This window comes from Pan paniscus, chromosome 19 (genome assembly GCF_029289425.2).
Source record: "Pan paniscus chromosome 19, NHGRI_mPanPan1-v2.0_pri, whole genome shotgun sequence".
Classification (NCBI taxonomy): Eukaryota; Metazoa; Chordata; class Mammalia; order Primates; family Hominidae; genus Pan; species Pan paniscus.
Genome location: NC_073268.2, coordinates 53,688,022 through 53,714,228, shown reverse-complemented (window position 1 = coordinate 53,714,228; position 26,207 = coordinate 53,688,022). Strand labels below are relative to the sequence as shown.

At 39.3% G+C, this 26,207-nt stretch overlaps 1 protein-coding gene across 1 annotated transcript in view; it reads right to left on the bottom strand.

The window, feature by feature from the left end:
• The window catches only part of LOC117978229 (coiled-coil domain-containing protein 144A-like), a 168,616-nt gene that overhangs the window by 22,232 nt on the left and 120,177 nt on the right, over positions 1–26,207 (bottom strand). The window contains exons 11-14 of the mRNA XM_063598612.1: positions 11,660–11,953; positions 10,844–11,064; positions 9,200–9,410; positions 1,340–1,382 (exon numbers count right to left, since the gene is read on the bottom strand). Of these exons, the coding sequence (XP_063454682.1) occupies positions 1,340–1,382; positions 9,200–9,410; positions 10,844–11,064; positions 11,660–11,953 (769 nt within the window). The remainder of the gene's footprint in view (positions 1–1,339; positions 1,383–9,199; positions 9,411–10,843; positions 11,065–11,659; positions 11,954–26,207) is intronic.

The following is a 26,207-nucleotide window of genomic DNA, read 5'->3' as shown; positions in this document are numbered from 1 at the left end:
TTGTCCTCCCAGGCTTAAGCAATTCTCCTGCCTCAGCCCCAAGTACTTGGAACTGCAGGCATGAGCCACTGTGCCTGGCAAGCTTTTGTATTTTTTATAGGGGCAGGGTTTCGTCATGTTGGCACAGGCTGCTCTCAAACTCCTGGGCTCCAGTGATCTGCCTGCCTCAGGCTCCCAAAGTGCTGGGACTACAAACGTGAGCCAACATGCCTGGCAAAAGAATTATATTCTATATATTTCATAGTTAACTAAGTGCAAATCAGTAAAAAAGAGTTGAGAGCTTTTTCAGTGTTAACAAGAATGAAAAGTATGTATGACTACAATGCTAACTTATTATTAGATAAGAATCTGCCCATAGTTGCACACTAAATTAATGATCATTGTGGTTGTGTATCACAGCTTCTGGTTTTCTCATTCTTCATTCATTTATTCAACAACCACATGCTAAGGTACTAGACTATGCCCTGGAGTTACAAGATGAAGATGATACAGTCCACCCCTCAGCAATCATATGCTATAACCTGAAAAAGCAGACAAATAGGCAATTTCCATACCAAGTCATAGATACCCTGACAGGTATAAAACAGGGCACTATTGGAATGCAAGAGGGACACCTATCCCAGTTTTGTCTCGATATTGTAGGCTTTTCGGTGGAGGCATGGTTAGTGGATACCTGAAGGATGAGAAAAAAAGGTTGGCAGCTAGAGCAAAGAAGCAAGTGCAAAGAGCTAGAGGAGAAGGACGAGCACTGTGGAATTCTGTGCAGTCCAGTTTGGCTGGATCCTAGAGCAAAGGGGCAGAGTAAAGTAAGTGGTGAGAGATAAGCCTGAGTAACTTGACAAGAACCAATGTTAAGGAATTTGGAACTTTTTCTGAGGGCAAAAGTAAACCAATGACACTGTAAATGACTGGAGATTTAAAGTGTTACCTCTCAAGCGACTGCTGATAAACTGTAACTGCTTGAATAGGTTACTAGATGAGACTGGGATGTTTTGGCCTTAAAAATCACTACCATAACCCTGAGAAGTTGATGATGCTTCTGTTTTCTGAGAACCATTTCTGTGTGCTGGCTGACAATTCCATAGGGATGGCAGAAGTGAAGAGTAGAGCCAGACTTCTTGAGCTATTTTTTTCAAGCTATGGAACGTGATGAATTCATGAGGCATAAGTATGCTCTTCATTATACATGTTCAAGTTTTCACATCTTTCATTAGATGTATATGAAAGAATATTTGATGTAGTATCTACTAGCCCAAGAACGGAAAGGGATGTCGTTTGCAGTTTATTTCAGATATATATTACTTAATCTAAATTTAATTCATAAATTTTGGTAACATACCTGCTACTTCTGCAGTTAGATCATTTTGCAACTTCTGCTGCATCTGAAATAAGTCAAATATTATTTATAACGTTTAAGAAGAGACATTATCATGGTAAGGAGCATTAATTACAAAATGCGGCCTTTAAATAATACTTTTACAGACTAGACCTAACTTGAAGATTGCTTAAATTAAAAATATCATATAAATTCCTACCTATCTTAAGTTTAGATAATGGAGAACATATATGTGTTATGTTGTTTAGATTAATCTCACAAAAGTACAATTAATATTGGTCTGTTGGATCTGTGTCATTTCAAAAGTGTGATGTTTTCCCTTATTAGTACAGAGGTTACACAATTCAAGTCGTATTCTGCAATGAATGCATTACTTTCCCATTCTTATCAAAACTCTGCCCTTTATCAAGGTCTAACCAGTTTTTCACTTTAATGAATAGTTCCTTACAATGAACTCCCCATTCTCCACTTTTAGAAAATAATAATTTCAAAGTATGTTCTTTGCTATTAATTCAGCACAGAATCTTTAATACATACTTGAAGAAAGCAGTATTGTTGTGATGCCATGTGAAAGTTCCACTGGCAAAAGATTAAAAATATTATGCTATTATGATTAACATTTCTTCATTCATACGGACACAAAGATTTCAGAAAATTGACATAAAAACAAGGATAAATACAGGTTAGAGCCAGTTTTCAATCTTAGTTTCTTTGATTCATGAGTGTCTAGAATTAAAAACTAGGAAAACAATTTAGAGTTATTTAACTGCAACTTTGATTTCTTTTCAGAAATTAGTACCCATTTTTTAAGCATCTGACAAGTTATAGTTATCTACTTAATTATGAAAGGTGTGGGAATATTTCAAACTTATTGCCAGTGTCCCTATCTAGAGTGCTCTTATTTAATTTTTTTTTAGAATAGGTATTCTCTCACTAAATGCCTAGAACGGGGTCTGAGATAGTTTGTGGTGATAAAGATAATGATATCTAATGCCTTTACAAATTTTAGGTGTCAAGTCAATTTTTTTTTTTGCTAACAGGTTTACCAGTATTTTGAGACTCCTTTCCATAACATTTCTGTGACAAAAACATTATAGATAGGCTTTATAGAGTAGGTAACATGACAACAGCATTACCATCCAGGCCTTATAAAAGTAATAATTCAAGAAATGATCCTTTTCAAGCTATGTCCCACAGAAATCTAAGGTTCCACAGAGGATGCTGAAGGATTAAGGGATAAGAAAGTCACAGCTTCAGAGCACTGATCCTTCCTTCAGTCAGGCAGCACTACTTCTGTTTTCTATAATGTGGTTTTATGCAATTTTAAAAAGTTCCATTCTTAAAGAAAAAAGAGATTTACTTAAACGTATGAGTGTCACTGATTTAGTCAAAGTCCTTAATTTTACATAAGAAACAAAACAGGCTCAGAGAGACTGCAGCTTGCCTGAGGTCACAAAACCAATTAGTTACAAGGTAGGAGTGGGCTTCAGATCTTTCACTGAGCCTGGAGTTATTCTATGCCAGCACCTTCCTTCATATTCAGCAAAGAAATACAGATTTTAAAAAATAACTCAGGCTGGGCGCGGTGGCTCACACCTGTAATCCCAGCACTTTGGGAGGCCGAGGCGGGAGGATCACAAGGTCAGAAGATCAAGACCATCCTGGCTAACACAATGAAACCCCGTCTCTACTAAAAATACACAAAATTAGCCGGGCATGGTGGTGGGCGCCTGTAGTCCCAGCTACTCAGGAGGCTGAGGCAGGAGAATGGCGTGAACCCAGGAGGCGGAGCTTGCAGTGAGCCGAGATCGTGCCACTGCACTCCAGCCTGGGTGACAGAGTCAGACTCCGCATCAAAAATAATAATACTAATAATAAAAATAAAAAAATAACTCAGACAGTCTGCGTGTGGTGGCTCACGCCTGTAATCTCAGCACTTTGAGAGGCCGAATTGGGTGGATCACAAGGTTAGGAGTTCAAGACCAGCCTGGACAATATGGTGAAACCCCGTCTCTACTAAAAATATAAAAATTAGCCAGGCGTGGTGGTGTGCACCTGTAGTCCCAGCTACTCAGGAGGCTGAGGCAGGAGAATCGCTTGAACCCGGCAGGCAGAGGTTGCAGTGAGCAGAGATCACGCCACTGCACTCCAGCCTGGGAGACAGAGTGAGACTCTGCCTCAAAAACACAACAACAACAAAAAAGAGAAAATGCATCTATAAACTGTCATGATGCTCTATAATGTTTAAGCATGAGATAAAAAATAGTAGCTCTCCAAATTGTAAGTTATGAATCAAATTTAAAGAACAATTAATATCATAACTTCTGGCTAGTACCAGTCAAGACACTCAATTTATAAAGAACCCATTTTTCAAACCGCAGAACAGAAAACTTGAAGGAGGAAATCTTTAGTTGAACCAAGCAAGCAGAAATTAAGAAAACTGTTCCTTAAAAGAACTATTCATTCTCCTCCAAATAAGACGTGGTTTAGGAAAATCAATCAAGTCAATTACCCATGTTGTGAGTTATTTATAGAAAAACTGAAAACACAAAACAGATTTCTCTTTACCATCTACCATACGTCTGTCCAACTTCTCATCATTAATTTGTACATACAAAGACATGGGATTAATTTCAATTATCACTTAAATCCAGCCATAAATGATAGGAGAACCTTCATTTTCCTGGCCTCAGGTTTCAAATGAGGACTTGGACTCTCTCTACCTATAGCTTCCTCTTGAGAGGATATCAGATCTACCTAATGGGTGAATTTGGGCAAAGCACACAGTGTGCTTGCTTGGCTCAGGGTCTCTTTCAAAAGATGTGTCTGCCCACAGTGACATGAGTTCAGGTCTGCTGTCATCTCTGCAGTAAGCAGCATGCACCTGCGATGGGTGTCAAGCATTTGTTTTCTCCAGTTAAAACTCTGTGGGTTAGTGCCTAATCTGGCATAAAATACTGTGGCTGCACATCTGAGCCACATCCTCCCATTAGTTATCATGAGTCTGCAATAGAGCTACTGTGTTGATGTCCATCTATCTGACTCCTGTGTTCTGAACTCAGAAGGGAAGGAGGAGCACCATTTGCTGCCTATCCACCACAGCCTGAACAAGAAAGATGACTGTATAACACTTACAGAAATAGTTTCTTCTTCCTTGACTTTTCTAATCTTACCATACATTCTTCACAACTACCTCCACTTTAAAGAGGGGAGGAGTTAGAAAAATTTTTTAAAGAAATATAGTGAAATCAGTACCAATGGCAAAGTCCAATAAATACAAAGTTCACTTTTCAGCAATAACTTATTGACAGGCTACTGCTAAATTATACTTGAGATTACAGGCTGGAAAATAAGGAGCCAATAAAACTATAAAAAGTACTTCTGATATATAGGACAAAGGATCCCAGGGTTAATCTAGAATGTGAAACCTATAAGTAAAAATCAGTAAAACATAGGCATAGCAATCTATTATCACTACAATGGTGTTAAGTGGCAAGGCTATGTGGCAGGCCAGGTCTCACTAACGCAGGCCTCCATAACAACTGCTTTGGCACTGACTGAGTAGTTAAGTTAAACATTAAAAGCTGAAAGAGCCAGTGCCTTTATACAGGCTGGAATGTAACAAAAGCCCACCAAGAATCTTGCCTAGGTCTTCCCTGGGCCTTAAAGTGTGACAAAATAATGAAGGAATTCTTAATAGGACCTGTTTGGTATTAAACAAGTTTTATTGGGGATCTGAAGAAACTCCCCAGGCCTCCACAAATAAGTTTATTGGGGGTCTAATGGAACTCCCAAACCTCCATGATTTAGCAGGAGACAAGATAAGGGTAATCGCCCCAGCACCTGGACCCATTTAGATTAAATAAATTTACTGAAGCTCCAGAGGAAGGTCTGCAGGACTTAGATCTTAGTTATAGATTAAAAGAAGTTAATCACTTATGTCTATAGACGAATGCACACTTACATGTAGATATATAGCTTAGAAGGTATATGAGCTCTGGAAAACTTTGTAATTTTGAATTGGTGTGGTAATAATTTCCAGGCCTTCCTTGTAACCCTGTAACCGGTTGCAGAAAATAAAACCTCTCTTCCCAATTCATCTGCATCTCATTACTGGACCATGATAAATAGCAGCCCGACTCTCAGTTTGGTCTGGGAACAGTCAGACTCTAGACTTCATATAATGGGGTGAGAGATGCAATAAATGCTAACTGTCATGAATGTAGAGAAAACTTGTTTCAACAACCAGTTATAATATATTATTTCTCTGGTGTGTGATTTCATACAAAATTATAACCATTTTTCTTGAGGTTAGAGAAAGTGCTGAGTACGATAGCACTTCACAGTAGGAATAGTCCAAAGTGTTAAAATCTTGCAAATAAAGGAGATGTATAAACAGATCCAATATTAGTGCTATTTTTAACATTTTGCTTTTGAAAATCGTAGCTAAAAATTTCTAAATATCCCATTTTGTAATGCCCCACCCAGAAACCCGCCCCACCCAGAAACCCACCCCACCCCCTACCATTTTGGAAATCTCAGTTTAGATGGTATGTTACCTCCTCCTCCTTGTATTAGCTGATGTTTTCCTATAGGAAATACTGAAGTTCCTAGCAACTCTAGAAGGCACCTTCTTTCTGTAACTCTAAAAATTCTGTAGACAACAGCTGTATAAGAACTCTTCCAAGGTGTGATTATGGAGACATGCCTTTGTATCTTTTGTTTGTTTGTTTGTTTGTTTTTGAGATGGTGTCTTGCTCTGTCACCTGGGCTGCAGTGCAGTGGCACAATCTTGGCTCACTGCAACCTCTGCCTCCTGGGTTCAAGCGATTCTCCTGCCTCAGCCTCCCGAGTAGCTAGGATTATAGGCACCCGCCACCATGCCAGGCTAATTTTTGTATTTTTAGCAGAGACAGGGTTTCACCATGTTGTCCAGGCTGGTCTCGAATTCCTGACCTCAAGTGACCCACTCGCCTCAGCCTCCCAAAGTGCTGGGATTACAGGTGTGAGCCTCTGCGCCCAGCACTCATATCTTGATATAATCATGCTTTTAAATCTCTTTTAGTAAATCTAACATGATTGGGCAAAAAATGCCCCACAAGGAAACTAGGTATGCCTTGGAACTACTACATTAACATTAACTTTAAAACAAACAAATTTTCTACTTATCTAGAAATACTAAAAAATGAACACCCCCTACCCCACAAAACAGAAATTAAAAAAAAAAAAGTTCCTCAAAAATCTTCCCTTGCATCACATCTGCTTTTATTTATTTTATTTATTTTTTTCCCCCACCCATGAGATGGAGTCTTGCTCTGTCGCCCAGGTTGGAGTGCAGCAGCGCAATCTCAGCTCACTGCAACCTTTGCCTCCCAGGTTCAAGCGATTCTCCTGCCTCAGCCTCCCAAGTAACTGGGACTGCAGGCGCACACCACCATGCCCAGCTAATTTTTGTATTTTTATTAGGGACGGGGTTTCACCATGTTGGAGGTTGGTCTCGAACTCCTGACCTCAGGTGATCCACCCACCTTGGCCTCCCAAAGTGCTGGGATTATAGGTTTGAGCTACAGTGCCCGGCCTACATCTGCTTTTTATACTCTCTCAGCACCATCTTGTAAAATGATACATTACCTTGTTTTTCTGGTAAGTATTGTGAAAGGAAAATATCTTGGGCCTCCAAAATCACTAAGCTAAAAGGAAAACTCAGGCTGGAAACTGCTTAGGGCAAACCTGCCTCCCATTCTATTCAAAGTTACCTCTCTGCTCACTAAGATAAATGCAGATCTGACTGTCTCCTTTGGAAAGGCTAATCAGAAACTCAAAAGAGTGCAACTGTTTGTCTCTCACCTATCTGTGACCTGGAAGCCCCCTCCCCGCTACCAGTCGTCCTCCCTTTGCTTCAAATTGTCCCGCCTTTCCAGAGTGAACCAATGTACTTCTTAAATATATTGATTGATGTCTCATGCCTCCCTAAAATGTATAAAACCAAGCTGTGCCCCAACCACCTTGGACACATGTCATCAGGACTTCCTGAGGCTGTGTCACGGATGTGTGCCCTCAACCTCGGCAAAATAAACTTTCTAAATTAATTGAGACTCGTCTCAAATTTTGGGGGTTCATAGTACTAATGAGAACATTATATTTGCATCTTGCTTAACCATTGACAGACGTATTTAACATTCATTTCCCATTAGTACCCAGTGGTACAATTTCGTGACTGAGGCATTTGGACGCTGATCATCTCATTTTTTTCAGAAAAACAAAACCTAAGCGAACAATATGATTAAAAATATCAGCTAGCTGGGCTCTTGTAATCTATGTATGAAAACAATCATTTAATGCATTCCCTTTTAAGCTATTTAGCCACAATGCTATCTAAGAAACCTTAGATTTGCTCTTCTATGATTTGTTAGGACACAAAATAGCCAGGTAAACACAACAAGGTTGAGGTTGATTCTATGTGGGCCTGCGCTACTTTTCTGTGCGCTAAGGAGATCATAAAAACATCAAAACTATAAGCCAATGTGCATCGATTGAAAATTTTAAAAACAACAATATACACAAAGAAAACTATTTATTTATTGTTGTTCAAACAAATGTTTTATGGATTTTGTAATTTTTTTAAGAGACAGAATCTTGCTATGTTGCCCAGATTGGAATGCTGCAGTGCCATAGCTACTCACAGGAATAATCATTGCGCACTGCAGATTTGAACTCCTGGGTTCAAGTGATCTTCCTACCTCAGCCTCAGGAGCAGCTGGGACTACAGGTGTGTGCCACTGTGCCCAGTTTTTGTAATTTTCCCTCAGTTGAAAAATGGACAAATGTTAGACAAATACCTTAATCTGGGTCAAGCATAGTTGAACTATGTTTTGGTTTTTTTTCCTTACCAACTCTATAGTTGATACAGCTCGTCATTTTTGGATCCATTTTGAAATCCCCAGAAATAGACTCTTACTCTGAGTGAAACCACACGGTTGAACTAAAAAGTTCCTGTTACATGTCCAGGGGAGATGTCCATGTGCAGCTTTACATGGAATTTGGGGTATTAAGAGTAGAACTGATTCTGTTTGGTCACATTTGCTATTGAAGGACTCTAGATACCATTGCCATCTTAGTCATCAATTACTAAAGTTATGGCCAGGTGGAGAGACAAAACTTATGTGAGCTTTACTTTAAAAATTCAAATATTTATTTGATTTAACTATTTCAAAACCACTGTGCTATTGCATAGCAATAGACACATTTTACTAAAATTGGGATTAAAACACTATTAAGTGCAATAGCAATTACAGATGTACTCATGTAAGAAAATCACACAACTTTTAACTTAAAGAATAGATTAATCAAGTGTTGCAGGTTTATATAACATACAAAAGTATTCACCTTGGGTCCTTTTAAATAATAAACATCCATGGGTGGTTAGTGTTTGGACACCAATCATTCACATATGATGACGGGTAGAAAACTGAGATGATGCAGAAAAACTTTAAAAGTGACCCCAGGCACACTAAACCCATTAAAAGTGAACCCCAGACAAACTAAAATCAATTAGTAAGACAAAGCACATCAAAGTAAACCTTTGGTTAAAATCTAACTTAAATGCAGTTTTTAAAAAAATTTAAAATGTGTCAGTTTGGTTACATTTATTAAATAAAGTTAACAAAGGAGTAATCTCTTATGAATGAGAGCTCCAGAGACTTAAAAATAACTGTAAAATTTCTGTCTCCTCTCTTTATTAACACAGGTAATTATTACTTTTACTTACCATACACAAGACAATTAAGTAACTGAGTATTTTACCAAATAACATACAAGAATTCTATCAGAAATCTGAACGCCAAAGGAAAAAAGATAGCTAACCTTCAACAAGTAGCTCTCCATGTCCTTAAGAGCAGACCTCTTTTTTCTTGGAATATGTTTTCTGTTGAGACCTTCACTATCATTAAGATTTCCAACGCAAGGTGACTCTAGGACTGGCCTTGAAGCATAAGCAGTGAATAGAGATCTGGATCTGGTCTGCTCTTTCTCCACAGTAAGTTGCGTACTGACCTCTGCTATCATCTCATTAGTTCTATGAAGATTGCAAAAGACAAATGCTTAGTATTTCATTTTTTCCTAAATGATTCCTAAATGACTTTGATTGTTCTAAAAGTTGCCATTAAGAGTAAATGGAATATACCATAGGCCGTGTTTTAACTCTGAAAATGTGTTAGAGCATGCCTACTGTATCCAATTATAGTTTTAACATTGTTCTAAAGAAGTACATCTATTTCTAGAGGGATTTCTAACAAACAAGTAGTTCAAAGAGAGGGAGGGGACAGAAAAGACTATCAATGATGTATGGCTTCATAGTTAACACTTGTTGCCCATATGGAATGACTCTACTTATATGATTCTTAAGGATGCCATTAGAATTACTTGTATTCCAAGGGTAACTATGTGAAATGATGAAGATATTAATTTGCTTGACAAAATACCATTTCACTGCGTATAAATATATCAAAACATCAAGTTGTACTCCTTAAATATATACAAGAAAAAACTAAAAGTAAAAATAAAGCTAGAAATACTTGTATTTAGTAAACAATACATGTTGTTAGAGATTGTCTTAAAAACTCTCTCTCAAAGACATTTTCAAACAATTGTTTTCACCACCCTTGTATATTTCACCCATTATCTGGAAAAAATTGAGCATTTGGCACTGAGGAATCATTCACGGCGACTTTTCCTTGGGGAGAATAAGACTGCTGAAATCAAAGAGAACTAAAGCAGCATCGAGGACAATCAGCTCCTAACACTGCGGCCCATGTATCAGAGGTGGGGCCTGCCCTTTCTGTCTTCCATATACCCCCTCAGGCTGACCAAGGTGTTATTTTTTATCACTTAGTAAGTTATACTTCCCTTCAACCCTAGTTGATCATTCTCTGCTTCACAAGTGTGCCTTTATGTGGATTGGAAAAACTATACAGGACACTTCTTCTCAAGGCACCCTCTAATGATCACAATCAAGCAAAGTGAATTTACTGAGTGCCAGAATGTGTCCAGAGTAGTCATACTTGACCCTTTCGGTTTTCAGCTGTCGTCTTCCAGAAATTAATTAAATTCATTAATATTTTGAATTAAGGGAATACTGACAAGCAATTTTTATAATGGTATCACTGTCTAAATTATGAAGCTTCATAAATATTTAGCTGAAACCCTAATAGATCAGGTTAACTATATAAGAATATTAAGGGGTGGGGGGAAGCCACATAAAACCAAAAAACAGGAGAGACAGGAACTGTCCTGGACTAAGATTTTAAAGGTTACGTTCATTTACTATTTTCAATTTTACTTAAAGGTTAAGTTCATTTACTATTTATAATTTACAATTTTCCAGAACTGTATGATCTAGTTAGCTTTCACTTCCCACCAATCTCATGAACCTGTCTCACTAAAAGTCATGCTTTTGAAGGCAAATTAATGAGCTTAACTTATTTTCTATGATTCTGCATATTGACTTACCTACTGAGTTCATTTGACAAGGATTCTCTAACTTTTACTTCTTCTAGGTAGAGTTCCTTATATCTTTCCAATTCGGTTTTATTAAAGTCGGCTTGCGAAGTTTTTATTCTGGAGATTTCAGATTCCAGATCTTTGATTCTGAGTTCCATCTGAGTTTTTATTGAAGTAGTATTATCCTCCCTTAACTGTACTAACTGTTCATGAGATACTGCTGCTTGTTTCTAAAATAAATTAAAAGGGAACATTTTAAAAGTAATTATAACCTGAATAAATACTGTGTATTTGTTTCCTTTTGTTTGGAGTCAGTGATTCAGAGAACAATTTTAAGTATGTGATTCAGAGAACAATTTTAAGAAAAATGTGAAGAAAGAAAGAAGCTCAAGCTTAACATATTTATCACCAGTACCAACTGAATTAATAACTGAATCTGAATTGTTGAAAAATTCTCCAAAGAATGACAGAACCAAGTTAAAATTTTAAAAGTGGAACAACGTAACTTAAAAGCAGTTCAAGAGTATGGTATAATTTCTAAATCACAATTTTTTTTTTTACTTTTTCTATTAGTCTTGTTTTATGCCAACTGGCTTTAGTAATTAAATGATTCTCTAGTGAGAATTATTCTTATGGAAGATCAATTTAGTTATAAGAATGATGGAAACGAAAATATTTAAATGGAGAAACAAATACCACCTTCCTTCTAGAAGTCTACCAAACAAATTGCTGTAAGGAAAGTAGAGAAAACACGTACAATGTATATATCCAAAATAAAATTTGCAGCGAAATGAATGAAAGCACATTACAGATAAATAAACCAACCTGCAAGGTGAGAATGGCTTCGTTTAATTTTTCTTCTATCTCCTTCCTTGCTCTTTCTTCAATCAACAGTTTATGCCATTCAGCTTCACCACTTTCTAACATATTTCTTTCCATATAACTTTTGAGGTTTACTACGTCTTGTTTCAGCTGCTTCTTATTCTTCTGTAGTGTTTCACATTGCTTTTGTATTGCTTTCATAGAGAATAATGTCTGTTGAAGTTGAAGAACTTCATTCTCTGCATCCAGATGTAGACATCGTGAAGGAACAGTTTCCTGTGCTTCTGTAAGGTCAATCTGCATGAGTAAAACAATATAGTTTGGTAATGAAGAAGGTAGACTGAGAATGGTCTAACAAAAAACTAATAATTTTTTTTTTTTTTTTTTTTTTTTTTTTGAGATGGAGTCTCGCTCTGTCGCCCAGGCTGGAGTACAGTCACGGGATCTCGGCTCACTACAAGCTCTGCCTCCCGGGTTCAGGCCATTCTCCTGCGTAGCTGGAGTAGCTGAGACTACAGGCACCCACCACCACCCCTGGCTAAATTTTTTTTAATTTATTTTTTATTTTTAGTAGATGGGGTTTCACCGTGTTAGCCAGGATGGTCTCGATCTCCTGACCTCATGATCCACTCGCCTCGGCCTCCCAAAGTGCTGAGATTACAGACGTGAGCCACCGCGCCCAGCCAAAACTAATAATTTTTGAAATAAATTCAGTTGCAATAAAATGTTACCTATACTGTTGTAGATTCATAAAATACAGACCCTTGGATTACTCAGAAAATTAAAAACAAAGTTAAAACCATCAGAATTCACAAAAATACATCCTTTACTTTCATCATCTTTGCCACACAACATTTGGACTTGATCTTAGACTTCTGTTTTCCTATGACTGTTTCATGGCTTTCCTCCTTAAAATGGCTCTAAGTTACCCCTTTAGCACAAAGTCTCTTATTCCTTTAACCCACTATCATTCTCCATAATGTGCAGAGAAGTTTTAGGGGCATCATATTGAATTATTTGGGCCTGAGTCAATAAATGGCTCCCATAATAAGACTCTGAACATAAGACTCTAATTAATACATTTTGAAAAAAAAAAAAAAGGATTCCAATACCATAAGCCTTTTGCTGAACTGCAAATGTCTTATGCTAATTTGAGTTACATTTCAAAGAGTAATGATACTTGGAGTTAAGAAGCAATCACATCTCCCAGTATAAAAGTTCAGTGGCATGATCCATACCATTTTTCTGAAGAAAAATGCCTTAATTCAGTAGCACAATCTTGTAATTTATTGTTACTTTACACAAAATAAGGGAGCACATTAAAGAATGACAACAAAAAATTGCACTGAAATTTCAGTGGTGCTGAGTTGGAAATAACTGCTTTCCTTTAGAGGAAGTAATTATGATTGTTTTTTATTTTATAAAGGTAAGTGAAGTGGTGGTTTTAAAACATCTACAAATTGCTTGCCACTTCTCCCATGACATTCCCTCTCCTGAATACAAGCTGGCATTGACAACCGGTTTCTCCGGAACACAATGTGGCAGAACTGCTGTGTGACTTCTAAAGTTGGTTACAAAAAGTCACACAGCTTCTACCTGACTCTCTCTCTCTAGGGACGCTTGTCCTTAAAATGCTGCCAACATGCCGTGAGAAAGCCCAAACCACACCGTGAATCCTCATGTAGGTAGGTGTTCGAGCTGACTTCCCTACCTAACGTCCCAGCCAAAAGCCAGCTTCGAATGCCGCACAGGTAAATAAACAAGCCTTTAGATGATTCTAGTCCCCAGCTTTAAGTCACCTCAGCTGAAAGTAAAGAAAAAGTGAGTTGGCCCCACTGAGCCTTGCCTAAAACTGCAGATTGTGAACAAAATAGATGTTGTTTTGAGACACTGCATTTTCTTATATACCAAGAAATAACTGATACAGATATTGACACTACATATAGATTGCACAACAACAACACAACAAAAACTACTAAAACATGTAGGATTACCATTGGACCAGGAGCTAATCAGAAGCTGAAAGGACCTACAGAAGAATAAGTACAAAAACAAGAAGAGTTTTAAAGAGACTGTTAGTGGAAGCCTGATGGTCCTCGAAGAAGCTGGTAGGAAGGGCTTCAAGGATAGTGAAGAAAACAATACGAGAACCTGAAGGAAAGGGCACTGTTACTACACAGCCGCTGAAAGTAAAACCAATGCAAGAGATAAGCTAAAGAAAGACTACTACATATAAAGGAACCAGGACTTTCTAGGTTCAGTATCCTTTTTATAGCCTCTCCACATGTCGGATTCCCAAATATAGACAGTCCTTGACTTAGCATGGTTCGACTCACCATTTTCTGACTTTTTATAATACTGTGAAAATGATATGTGTTGAGTAATGAAATGATATGTGTAAGCCTTTTGGCTTACAGGGGTGGTTACATCAGGATAAAGTCACTGTAAATGGAAATTATCGTAAATGGAAAACCCACCCATAACTTCTGATATTTGTAATTTATGATGGCCTATAAATTACAAATATCAGACATAACAAATGCAAATGCCATCCAGACATAAACCCATCCTAATCTGAGGAGCATCTGTATTGCTGAGATAAATGGCCTCTGAGATAAGATCAAATCCAGGGTGCTGCCAGGAGAAAGTCTGAAGGTGAAGCCAAGACTGTCAGTGTAAGGCTCTATTTTAAGACCTTAGAAAGATTTAAGGTGGTGCCTCAAATTCCCTTAAAGATCTTAAGGGTATACGCATCTTAAGGCACTGTCCTACTACACAGAACAGTGTGCTTCCTTCACAGGAAGCACAAGGTGAAGTGCTTATCTCAAAGAGATTGGGACAAGTGGTTTTTCCAATGACAAGAACTCAAGTAAAATTCACAAGAGACTCTAAGAGAATTATAGTAACAATAGCACTGCTTGCTAGCTTGGCTTAAAAGACAACAAGACAGTAAAAATGAAAAGAGGCCTTAGGACCTAAGAGCTTCTACAGGGAGGAAGCTGGCTGAAGAAACTACTTAGCTGAAAACACAGGTCATTGCTTATGAAAAGGATACAACAAAGAGCCAAGAAGGTACCACAAAAAGCCACAGAGGATGGTTCCCATGAAGTCCAAATCAAGTAAGTGGAAGCACACATCAGGCTGTATTTCAGAATTTCTATGGTCTAATATTATTCCCTTTGTGACTCCCATTTTCTCTCTGTTCAACAGGAGGGTCTCTGGCAGTTTAGGAGAATGCTGGGTGGGTGAGTGGTAGACAAGTTGTCCCTTTAGTTCTTACGTCTTTGTGTTGACAAGAAATGCACTCAAGGGGTTATACCGCAGAAACCACAACCCAGGGTGCATCCCTACCGGCTGTGATAAAGATGGTAGGATGTTGCACTTCAAGCCTGAGCTTGCTGCCATATTAAATGAAACTTGTGTGTGTGTGGTGGGAGGTTAGGATCTTGCACTTTAAGCCTGAGTCTGCTGCCATATTAAATAAAACCTGTGTGTGGGGTGAGAGGTAATAATTAGAAATTAGTGTGTTTTTCAAGTGGTAGAAATCTTTTAAATTATAGTTATAGGGTCAATTGTGCAGGCTTTAAAACATGTCTATACATTCCTTAATATGCACAGCATAGACAGAGACATCATCGAGATGGCTGACTGGGAATACCCAGCACTCACCTCTTTCAAAAAGAAAAACCAAAACAGCAAGTAGGTAACCACACCTTGAGGAAGACATCAAAGAGAGTATACTGGAATTCAGCAGGAGATTGATAGGGATCCTCTGATGACAGAAGGAAAGGGAACTGAGGTAGCCAGCCCAGCCAGGATCATCTCAAAACCAGGACCGATTCCCCCAAATCCCTAGCCCCACAGCACCATATACCTGTGGAAATAGGTGGTCACCTAATAGCCCACCAGGGAAACTACTCTAGGTCAAAGGGATCCTAAGTGTGTGCTGTCTAGAGCCTAGGAGCCACCTGACTGACACCACTGCCACCACCAGCAGCCCTATCCCCTTCAGGGGCAGTGCTGTGCATACCTGTACATACCTTTAGGAGGCCGGAGGACTGGCCCACTCAAGTGTACCATGCAGGAGCCTGAGAACAAGCCTGTCAAACCCACCAGGGGTGGCGCCCATGTGAGCCATATGAGAGCCTGAAGACAAGGCCACTTTGCTTGCTGCTGCTATTGTTGCTATCAGTGCTCACATACACTGTCCAGGACCCTGAGGAGCAGCCCACCCCACCCAGGCCTCTGTGCCTTTACCCAGGCCCCGTCTACCACTAATACCAAGGAGAGTCCTACTGCCCCACCGGCACCTGCACGTGGCATCCAGGAGCATAAAGACAGGGCTGCCTCACCAGCCACTGGCAAAGGCTCCTGCACGTGTCTTCAGTTAACCTGTGGACAAGCCTGCTCCACACACTGCCTTAGGTGCCCACCTAAATGTTCCTCATAGGGGGCCAGAGAAATGCCCACGCAGCCTGCTTTCACCACTACCAGTGCCCATGCATGCTACCAAGGGATCCAAGGTCCGGCCCCCAGCTGCTACTGTCATCTCCAGTGCCACAAGTGTCACCAAGGTCCTTTGGCCTGGCCTGCTATTGCCACCTCTGATCCCAGCACACACCACCTGGAGGCCCAAGGGCCAGCCCACTCAGGTAACCCACTGCCACCAAAAACTGGGAAGCATGGCCTGGTGCTGCCAATCACACATACATCCTTGTGTATGCCATCAATGTGCCTGAGGACTGGCCTGCTGTCCTCCCCATCACCATCAAGGCCTCACCACAGCATCCCCTGCTACTAACAACCACACCGTAAGCCACTGAGGAACTTACAGACGCTGATGTTGATTACAGCAGAAGAAAGCATAAGTATATGGAGACCACACCAATGCACCCACCCATCATCAATGCCAGAGCACCATATTCAACCAACAACATAGATACATCTACAGAAAAAAGTCAACCCCTAAAACTAGATGAAGTGACTGTTACACCAGCTGCACAGTTATCAACGTTAAGGACACAAGAAGTATGAAAAATCAAAGAAACATGACACCTCCAAAGGAACAGAGTAATTCTCCAGTAACAGATCCCAAAGATAACAAAACCTATACAATTCAAAATAATGATCTTAAGGAAACATAGTGAGATACACAATAATACAAAGGAATCAGGAAAGATTCCTGATAGGAAAGATAGGTAATACAAATGAATCAGGAAAACAATTTATGATCTAAATAAGAAATTCAACAATGAAAAAGATAGCATTAAATGGAACCAAACAGAAATCCTGGAACTGAGAATTCAATACATAAAATAAAAACAACTGAGAATGTTGGCAATAGACTAGATCAAGGAGAAGAATGAATTTCTGAACTTGAAGAGAGGTCTTTATATGAGGCCAGGCAAACAAAAAGCAAAAAGAAAAAAAAGAAAATAAAAAGAATGAAGACAGTGTATGTGATATATAGGCCATCATGAGCCAAAATTTTTTCAGATATTGGGAGTTGCAGAAATAGAAGAGATGGGAAAAGGCACAGAAAACCTATCTAATGAAATAATAGCTGAAAAACTACCAAGTCTTGTGAGAGATGTAAACATCTGGATACAGATGTCTCAAAGATCCCCAAAGAAATACAATAAAAAATGTCTTCTCTGCGGCACATCAGAGTCAAATGTCAAAAGTCAAAGACAAAGAGCAAGAGAAAAACACCAAGTCACATACAAGGGAATCCATATCAAATAGCATATTTGTCAGCAGAAACCTTAGAGGATAGGAGAGAATGACATGATATATTTAATATGCGGGAAGAAAAAGACTGCCTGTCAAGAATATTATACCTAGCAAAGCTATCCTTTAAAACTGAAAAAGAGGGGCCAGGTGCAGTGGTTCATCCCTGTAATCCTAGCACTTTGGGAGGCCAAGGTGGGGGGATTGCTTGAGCTCAGGAGTTCAAGACCAGCCTGGGCAATTTGGCAAAACCCTGTCTCTACTAAAAATATACAAAATTAGCCAGGCATGGTGGCTCATGCCTGTGGTCCCAGCTACTCAGGAGGCTGAGGCACAAGAACTGCTTGAACCTGGGAGGCAGAGGTTGCAGTAAGCTGAGATCATGCCACTGAACTCCAGCCAGGGCAACAGAGTGAGACTCTGTCTCCAATAAATAAATAAATAAAACTGAAAAAGAAATAACGTCTCAGACAAGCAAAACCTGAAGGAATGCATCACCACTAGACTGATCCTACAAGAAATGCTTACAGGAGTCCTCAATCTGGAAGCAAAAAGACAATGTCTACCACCATGAAAATCAAAAAACTGTAAGACTCACTGGTAGAGCAGGTACAGAACTGAAAAAGAGAAAGGAATCAAACATTATTATTACAGAAAACCAGCAAATTGTAGAGGTAAACAATAAAAGAGGAAGATAGGAACAAATGATAGACAAAACAATCACTAAACAATTAATAAATGAAAGGAGTAAGTCCTCACCTATCATAAAAACTTTGAATATACATGATTTAAATTCCCCAATTAAAGATATAGATAGAATGAATGGATTACAAAAAAAGACCAAATAATACGCTGCCTACAAGAAACTCACTTTACCTGTAAAGACACATAGACTGCAAGTGAAAGGATGGAAGGATATTCCATGCAAATGGAAACCAAAAGCACACAGGAGTAGCTATATTTATATCAGACAAAATAGATCTTAAGTAAAAAAAAATAAAATAAAATAAAAGAGAAAGAGAAGGGCATTATATAATAATAACAGGATCAATTCAGCAAGAGGATACAGCAGTCATAAAGGTATATATACCCAATACCTGAGCACACAGATATATAAGGCAAACATCACTGAAACTAAAGAGACAGATAGCCTCCAGTACAATAATAGATGGGGACTCCATAGTCTGACTTTCAGCATTGAAGGGATCATCTAAACAGAAAATCAACAAAGAAACATCGAAATGAACCTGCACTATAGACCACATGGACCTAGCAGACACTTACAGAACACTGTATTAAGAAGCTGCAGAATACACATTCTTCTCATTAGCACATAGAACATTCTCCAGAATAGACCATATATTGAGTTTAAAAGCTCATATCAAATATCTTCTCAAACCACAATGGAATAAAAATGGAAATCAGTAACGACAAAAACTTTGTAAACTGTACAAATGCACGGAAATTAAACAGCATGCTCCTGAATGAACAACTGGGCCAATCAATAAATTAAGAAAAAAAATTTAAAATATCTTCAAACAAATGAAAATGGGGGAAAAAATCAATCCCTATAGAAAGTGACAAAAGAAGCACTAAGAGGGCAATTTATAGCAATTAATAGCTACATCCAAAAAAGAGAAAGACTTCAAATAAACAACCTAACAATACACCTGAAGAAACCAAAAAAGCAAGAACAGAGCCAAAACTCAAATGTAGTAGAAGGAAAGAAATGATAAAGGCAGGGCAGAACTGAATGAGGTAGACTAATAAAGCAAAACTGCAAACTACATTAAACAAGAAAAAAGAGAAAACTCAAGTAAATAAAGAGGGAAGCATAAAAGGAGATAGCAAAGAAATACATGGAGTCATGAGAGACTATTATGAACAACTATATGCCAACAAACTGGAAACGTATGGAAAATGGATACATTCCTGGAAGTGCATAACCAGCAAGAATGAACCAAGAAGAAAAGGAAACCTGGACAGACCAATAATGGTAATGTAATTGAATCAGTAATAAAGTTTACCAACAAAGAAAGGTCTAAAACTGGGTAAGTTACTCTGAATTCCACTAAACTTTTAAGGAAAAACTAACACCAATTTTTCATAAATTATTCCAAAATCTTCCTAGTTTATTCTAAAGGTCAGTATTACTCTAAGACCAAACCCAGACAAAGACACAACAACAAAAGAAAACTACATGCCAATATCCCTGAAGGATGCAGATACAAAAATTGTCAGAGAAATAAAGGGGATCCAGATTGGAAAACAGAAAGTCAAACTGTCTCCCTGTGCACATGACCTGATCTCATATACAGAAAACCATAAACACGCCACCAAAAGAGCCTGTTAGAACTAAAGAATTCAGCAAAGGTGCAGGCCACAAAATCAGCATACAAAAATAATGCCAATAGCATGTGTAACATTTCTATACACTAATAATCAACTAGCATAAAAAGACATCAAGAAGGCCGTCCCACTATTCTAGCTACAAAATAATAAAATGGCTCAGAATAAAGTTAACCAGAGAGATTTTGTAAAGAGCTTTACCAAAAACAACAACAACAACAACAAAAAAAAACTACAAAACACTGACAAAAGAAATTGTAGAGGACACAAACATGGAAAGATATTGCATGCTCACGGACTGGAAGAATATTGGTTAAATGACCTTATTACTGAAAGCAGTCTACAGACTGAACGCAAGCTCTATTAAATACCAATTTTGATGTTTTTAGGGGAAGACAAGATGGTCAACACATGCAGCCAGGAAATGCCTCTCTGTGAGAGAGAAACCAAAATATCAAGTAAATTATCACATTTGGAGTAGGTCTTTGGAGAGAATACACTGAAATTTGATAGGTAATGCAGGCATCAAGGCTGAAGAGGAATAAATCTGCGAAGCCTGCACAGAGTCACCAAGAACTAGGATTACTTCCCAATCCAGAAACTAAGGAAGGGGTGGGTGAAGGAACTGTGCAGCACCACACTCCCACCAACGAACTCTGGGATACTAGCTCCCAGAGATCCCTGGACCCACACAGACATCTGAACTGGCAAGAGGAACTGGCTGGCGAATAGGCAGAGGCAGAGCTCAAACCCGCATACAGCCCAGAATGTTTTGCACCTGGTACAGCTGCAGCAAAACAAGACCATAGGCACCCATCCCCCAAGGCTCTCCATCTTGCTCTGAGTGACTCTAGCTCCTGCTTACTGCCAGGCCAGAAGACAGTAGGGCTGCATTTACCATGGGACTGCAGCATATCTGGTCTGTGTACCTTCTTGTCCACCAGCCCCTCCCAAGGCCCCTGCCTAGCTACTCACGCAAGGGTAAGCACACAGCACAGCCTCCACTGCCCCATCTGAGTGCTTTGCCGGAGGCCTGGGAGCAGTTCAGCCCCCACCCTCAGCACAGCCAAAGCTCAACCCCATGAGACCAGAAGACAAAGTCATGAAACTGGTCTCAATACCCCCAGGATTCAAGCTCACTGCTCAAGTATACTGAGCTGGTGTCTGTGGCCTGAGCTCAAGAAGAGGAGTAGCTTTCTCTCTCACAATGCCAAGAAGAGAGGGCCCAAGTTCATATGCCAGTGTGGGAGCCGGGTGTGCTCCCTCTGCAACAGCAGTCCCCAACCTTTCTGGCACCAGGTGCTGGCATTGTGGAAAACAATTTTTCCACAGACGGTGGGGTGGGGATGGTTTCGCGATGGAACTGTTCTACCTCAGATCGTCAGGCATTAGATTCTCATAAGGAGCACGCAACCTAGATCCCTCACGTGCACAGTTCACAACACGGCTCGCGCTCCTATGAGAATCTAATGCCGCTGCTGATGTGACAAGAGGCGAAGCTCACGTGGTAATGCTCACTCACCAGCCCTCCCCTCACCTCCTGCTGTGCGGCCCAGTTCCTAACAGGCCACAGACCAGTACTGGTCTGCCACCTGGAGGTTGGGGACCCTGTTCTACAAGATCTGTCCAGGAAGGGTGTAACCTGTCTGTCCACAGCCTCTGCCTGAGGGAGCACCACTGCCTGAAACAGCTAACAGTCCAGTTGATCTGGGCACGGAAGGCTGGGGGACAAAACTACCTAGTTGGGCCTGCCCTGGGGGCAGACACTGGAGGGAGGCCTGGTTGGGTGAGTGCGAGCTAAGTGCTCCCCACAGCCATCTGCTGGGCAAAAAACCCTGGGCTGCAGGCACCACACCAGGTGCACACCCACAGAACCACAGCCCTGCCCGGGGATCCTCCCCCCTTGACCCACATTATATCAACAGACGACCCGCAGATCCGCAGACATACTCTACAACCTGCTCTGACTCTACCAAGCCCAGACAACCAGCACGTCCCCAGAGAGTTGTAGGTCTCTCGGCAACCTAACTTTTGGCTTGGGCCGCTGCCCTAAGGGTGGGAGGTGTGCAGCCCTCAAAATTCAGGTGTGGCACCAGTGATTGGAGGGGGCTCTCCCAAGTTCCAGGAACTGATTTGGTGAGGGGGTTATCTCTCGCCTTCCCAATCCTACTTCTCCCCCTTCCCCACCAAACAAAAATCATTATATACCTTCAACACACCTCTGTGAAACCCAATGCAGGAAAGTAGCCACAAGGAAGGAACCTGTGTAGAGTCCTGGCCATCTGAAACCACCCAGAAAAAAAGGCCAATCAACTACACACAATACACACCACAAACCCTCAAGAGAAAAGAAAGAACATAAAAACAAAAATCCCCATCCAAATGACAGGAATTTCAAAACGATAAAGAAACATCAGCATTTTCAGAGGAGGAATAATCAGCACAAGAACTCTAGCAATTCAACAAATCAGAGCATTTCATTACCTCCAAAAAATCACACTAGCTCCCCAGCTATAAATTCTCACCAGATTAAAGTGTAATGACATGCTTTATCACAGACATGTGATTCAGAATCTCAATGGCAACAAAGCTCAATGAGATTAAAGAGAAAGTTGAAATCCAATCCAAGGAAGCCAGTATAACCATCCAAAAGTTGAAACACGACAGAGCCATTTTTAAAAAGAATCAAACTGAACTTCTGGAGCTGCAAAATTCAACACAGGAGGGACCTTCAAAATCAGATGAGACCAAGCGGAGGGAAGGATTACAGAGCTCAAAGACCAGTCTTTTGAGTCAGCCCAGTCAGACAAAAATAAAGAAAAAACCATTTTAAAAATGAACAAAACATCTGAGGAATGTGGGATTTTGTAAAGACACTAATCTATGACTCATTGGCATGGCTGAAAGAGAAGGAGAGAGAGGAAGCAACATGGAAAACATATCTGAGGATATAGTCCATGAAATTTCCCCAATCTCATTACAGAGGTTGATGGAAAAATTCAAGAAATTCAGAGAACCTCTACAACCATCCCCAAGATACACATCCCATCAGACTTTCCAAGGTCAACACGAAAGGAAAAATCTCACAGGCAGCTATAACAGCTGCATCAGGTGAAAAGCTGACCTCTTTCCGGCAAAAACCTTATAAGCCAGAAAGTGGGGCCAGTTGTCAGCATCCTTAAAGAAATTTCAGCCAAGAACTTCATACCACTCCAATCTAAGCCTCATCAGTGACAGAGAAATACAATCTTTTCCAGACAAACACTAAAGAAATTCATTACCGCTAGACCAGACTTACAAGAGATTCTTAAGGAGTTCTAAATATGGAAAAGAAAGAACAATACCCACTACCACAAAAACACACCTAAGTACATAGCCCACAGACCCTATTACATGACTACACAATCGAGAGTACAAAGCAAACAGCTAAAAACATCATGGAGGAATCAAAATCTCACATATAAATATTAATACTGAATTCAATGGTCTAAATGCCTCACTTAAAAGGCACAGAGTGGCAAGTTGAATTAAAATAAAACAAACCCATAAGAATCAACAGTCTGCTATATTCAAAAGACACATCTCACATGTAATGGCACCCACAGGCTCTGAGTAAAGAGATGGACAAAGATCTGTCATGCAAATAAAATGCAAAAAGCAAGGGGTTGTTATTCTTAGATAAAACAGACTTTAAACCAACAACAGCCAAAAAAGGATGAAGAAGGGCATTACACAATGATAAAGGACTCACTTCACCAAGAAGACATCCCTATCCTAAATACATACCCACCCAACACTGGAGCACCCACATTCAAAAACAACCAAGTACTTCCAGACCTACCAAAAGACTCAGTCACACAATAACAGTGGGGATCTTCAACATCTCATTGATAGTGTTAAGGCAAATCATTGAGACAAAAAACTAACAAAGAAATTCTGGGCTTAAATTTAACACTTGACTAATTGGACCTAACAGACATCTACAGAATACTCCACCAAACAACTGCAGAATACACTTTTTTCTCATCTGCACAAAGAACATACTCCAAGATCAACAACATGTTTGACCATAAAGCAAGTCATGATAAATTTTTAAAAAATGAAATCACACAACACCATTCTCTTGGACCACAGTGCAATAAAAATAGAAATGAATATCAAGAAGATCTCTGAAAACCACACAATTACATGGAAATCAAACAACTGGCTCCTAAATGACTTTGGGAAAAGAAAGAATTTAAGGCAGAAATCAAACAATGATTTGTAATAAGCAAAAAGAAACATCATACCAAAACTTCTGGGATACAGCAAAAGCAGCATAAGAGGAAAGCTTATAGTGCAAAACAAATATGTTGAAAAGTCAGACAGATCTGTAATTAACAATCTGACACTGTGCCGAGAGGAACTAAAAAACAAGGACAAAATAACCCCAAAGCTGGCAACAGAAAAGAAATAAATAAAATTAGAGCATAACTGAGAAAACTTGAGGCCCAAAAATCCATACAAAGATCAGTGAAACCAAAAGTTGGCTTTTTGAAGGGATAAAAATACTGACAGGCTACTAGCTAGAAAATAAATAAATAAATAAATAACAGAGAACATCTAAATAAGCACAATCAGAAACAACAAAGATGACATTACAACCAATCCCACAGTAATACAAAAGATCCTCAGAGACTACAATGAACACCACTGTATACACACAATCTAGAATATCTAGGAGAAATGGATAAATCCTTGGAAACCAACAAAGATTGAACCACGAGGAAATTGAAATCATGAACAGACAAATAACAAGCTCTGAAATTGAATCAGTAATAAAAAACCTACTAGCCAAAAACAGATTCAGATCAGACTGACTCATAGCCAATTTCTACCAGACATACAAAGAAGAGCTGTTAACAAATCTAATGAAACTATTCCAAAATATTGAGGAGATACTTCTCCCTAACTCATTGTATGATGCCAGCATCATCTTGATACTAAAAGCCAGCAAAGACACAATGAATAAGGAAAACTACAGCCCAATATCCCCAATGAATGTAGACACCAAAGTTCTCAATAAAATATCAGCAAACAAAATCCAGCAACACATCAAAAACTTACTTCACCACAATCAAGTCAGCTTTATTTTTGTGATGCAATTGGTTCAAAGTACACAAATCAATAAATGTGTTTCACCACATAAACAGAATGAAAACGAAAAACCATATGATCAACTCAAAAGATGCAAAAAAGCTTTCAATAACGTCCATCATCCCTTCATGAAAAAAACACCCAACAAATTAGGCATCAAAGAAACAGACCTCAAAATAATAAAGGCCACTCTATAACAAACCCACAGCTAAAACCATACAGAATGGGCAAAAGCTAGAAGTGGGGGCTAAGTGCAGTGGCTCATGCTTGTAACCCCAGCATGTTGGGAGGCGAAGACAGGAGAATCACTTGAGGCCAGGAGTCTGAGACCAGGCTGGGCAACACAGTGAGACCTTGTCTCTATAAAATAGTAAAGAAAAAAATTAAAGAAAAAAGAACAAAAACAGTTGGAAGCATTCCCCTTGCCAACTGGAACAAGACAAAGATGCCCACTCTCACCGTATGTATTCAACATAGTACTGGAACTCCTAGCCAGAGCAATCATGAAAAAGAAAGAAAGAAAAGGCATCCAAAAAGGAAAAGAAGCCAAACTATCTCTCTTTGCTGATGATATGATTCTGTACCTAAAAAACTCTAAAGAGTTTGCCAATTTATCCTGGAACTGATAAATGACTTCAGTCAGGACACAAAAATCAATGTAAAAATATCCATAGCATTTCTACATACCAATAAAGTTCAAGCTGAGAGACAAATCAAGAATGTAATCCAATTTATAATAGCCACACACAAAAAAGCAAAATACTTAGGAATGCATCTAACTACAGAGATGAAAGGTGGTTACAAGGAGAACTACAAAACACTGCTGAAAAAAATCATGACACCAAATAGATGACACCAAAAAAATGGCAAAACATTCCATGCTCATGAATTGGAAAAATCAATAGCATTAAAATGGCCATACTGCCCAAAGCAATCTACAGATTCAATACCATTCCTATCAAACTACTAATGTCATTTTTCACAGCATTAGAAAAAACTATTCTAAAATTTCATATGGAACCACAAAAGAGCCCAAACACCCAGAGCCATCCTAAGCAAAGAGAACCAAGCCTGATGCATCACATTACCCAACTTCAAACTATACTACAGTAAACAAACGCTACACTAAACAAATCAGCATGGTACTGGCACAAAAACAGACACATAGACCAATGGAACAGAACAGAGAGCCCAGAAATAAAGCCACATGCCTACAACCATTGGGTCTTTGACAAAGCCGACACAAATATGCAATGGGGAAAGGACTCCCTATTCAATAAATGGTGCTGGGATGACTGGTTATCCATACACAGAAGAATGAAACTTGACCCCTAGC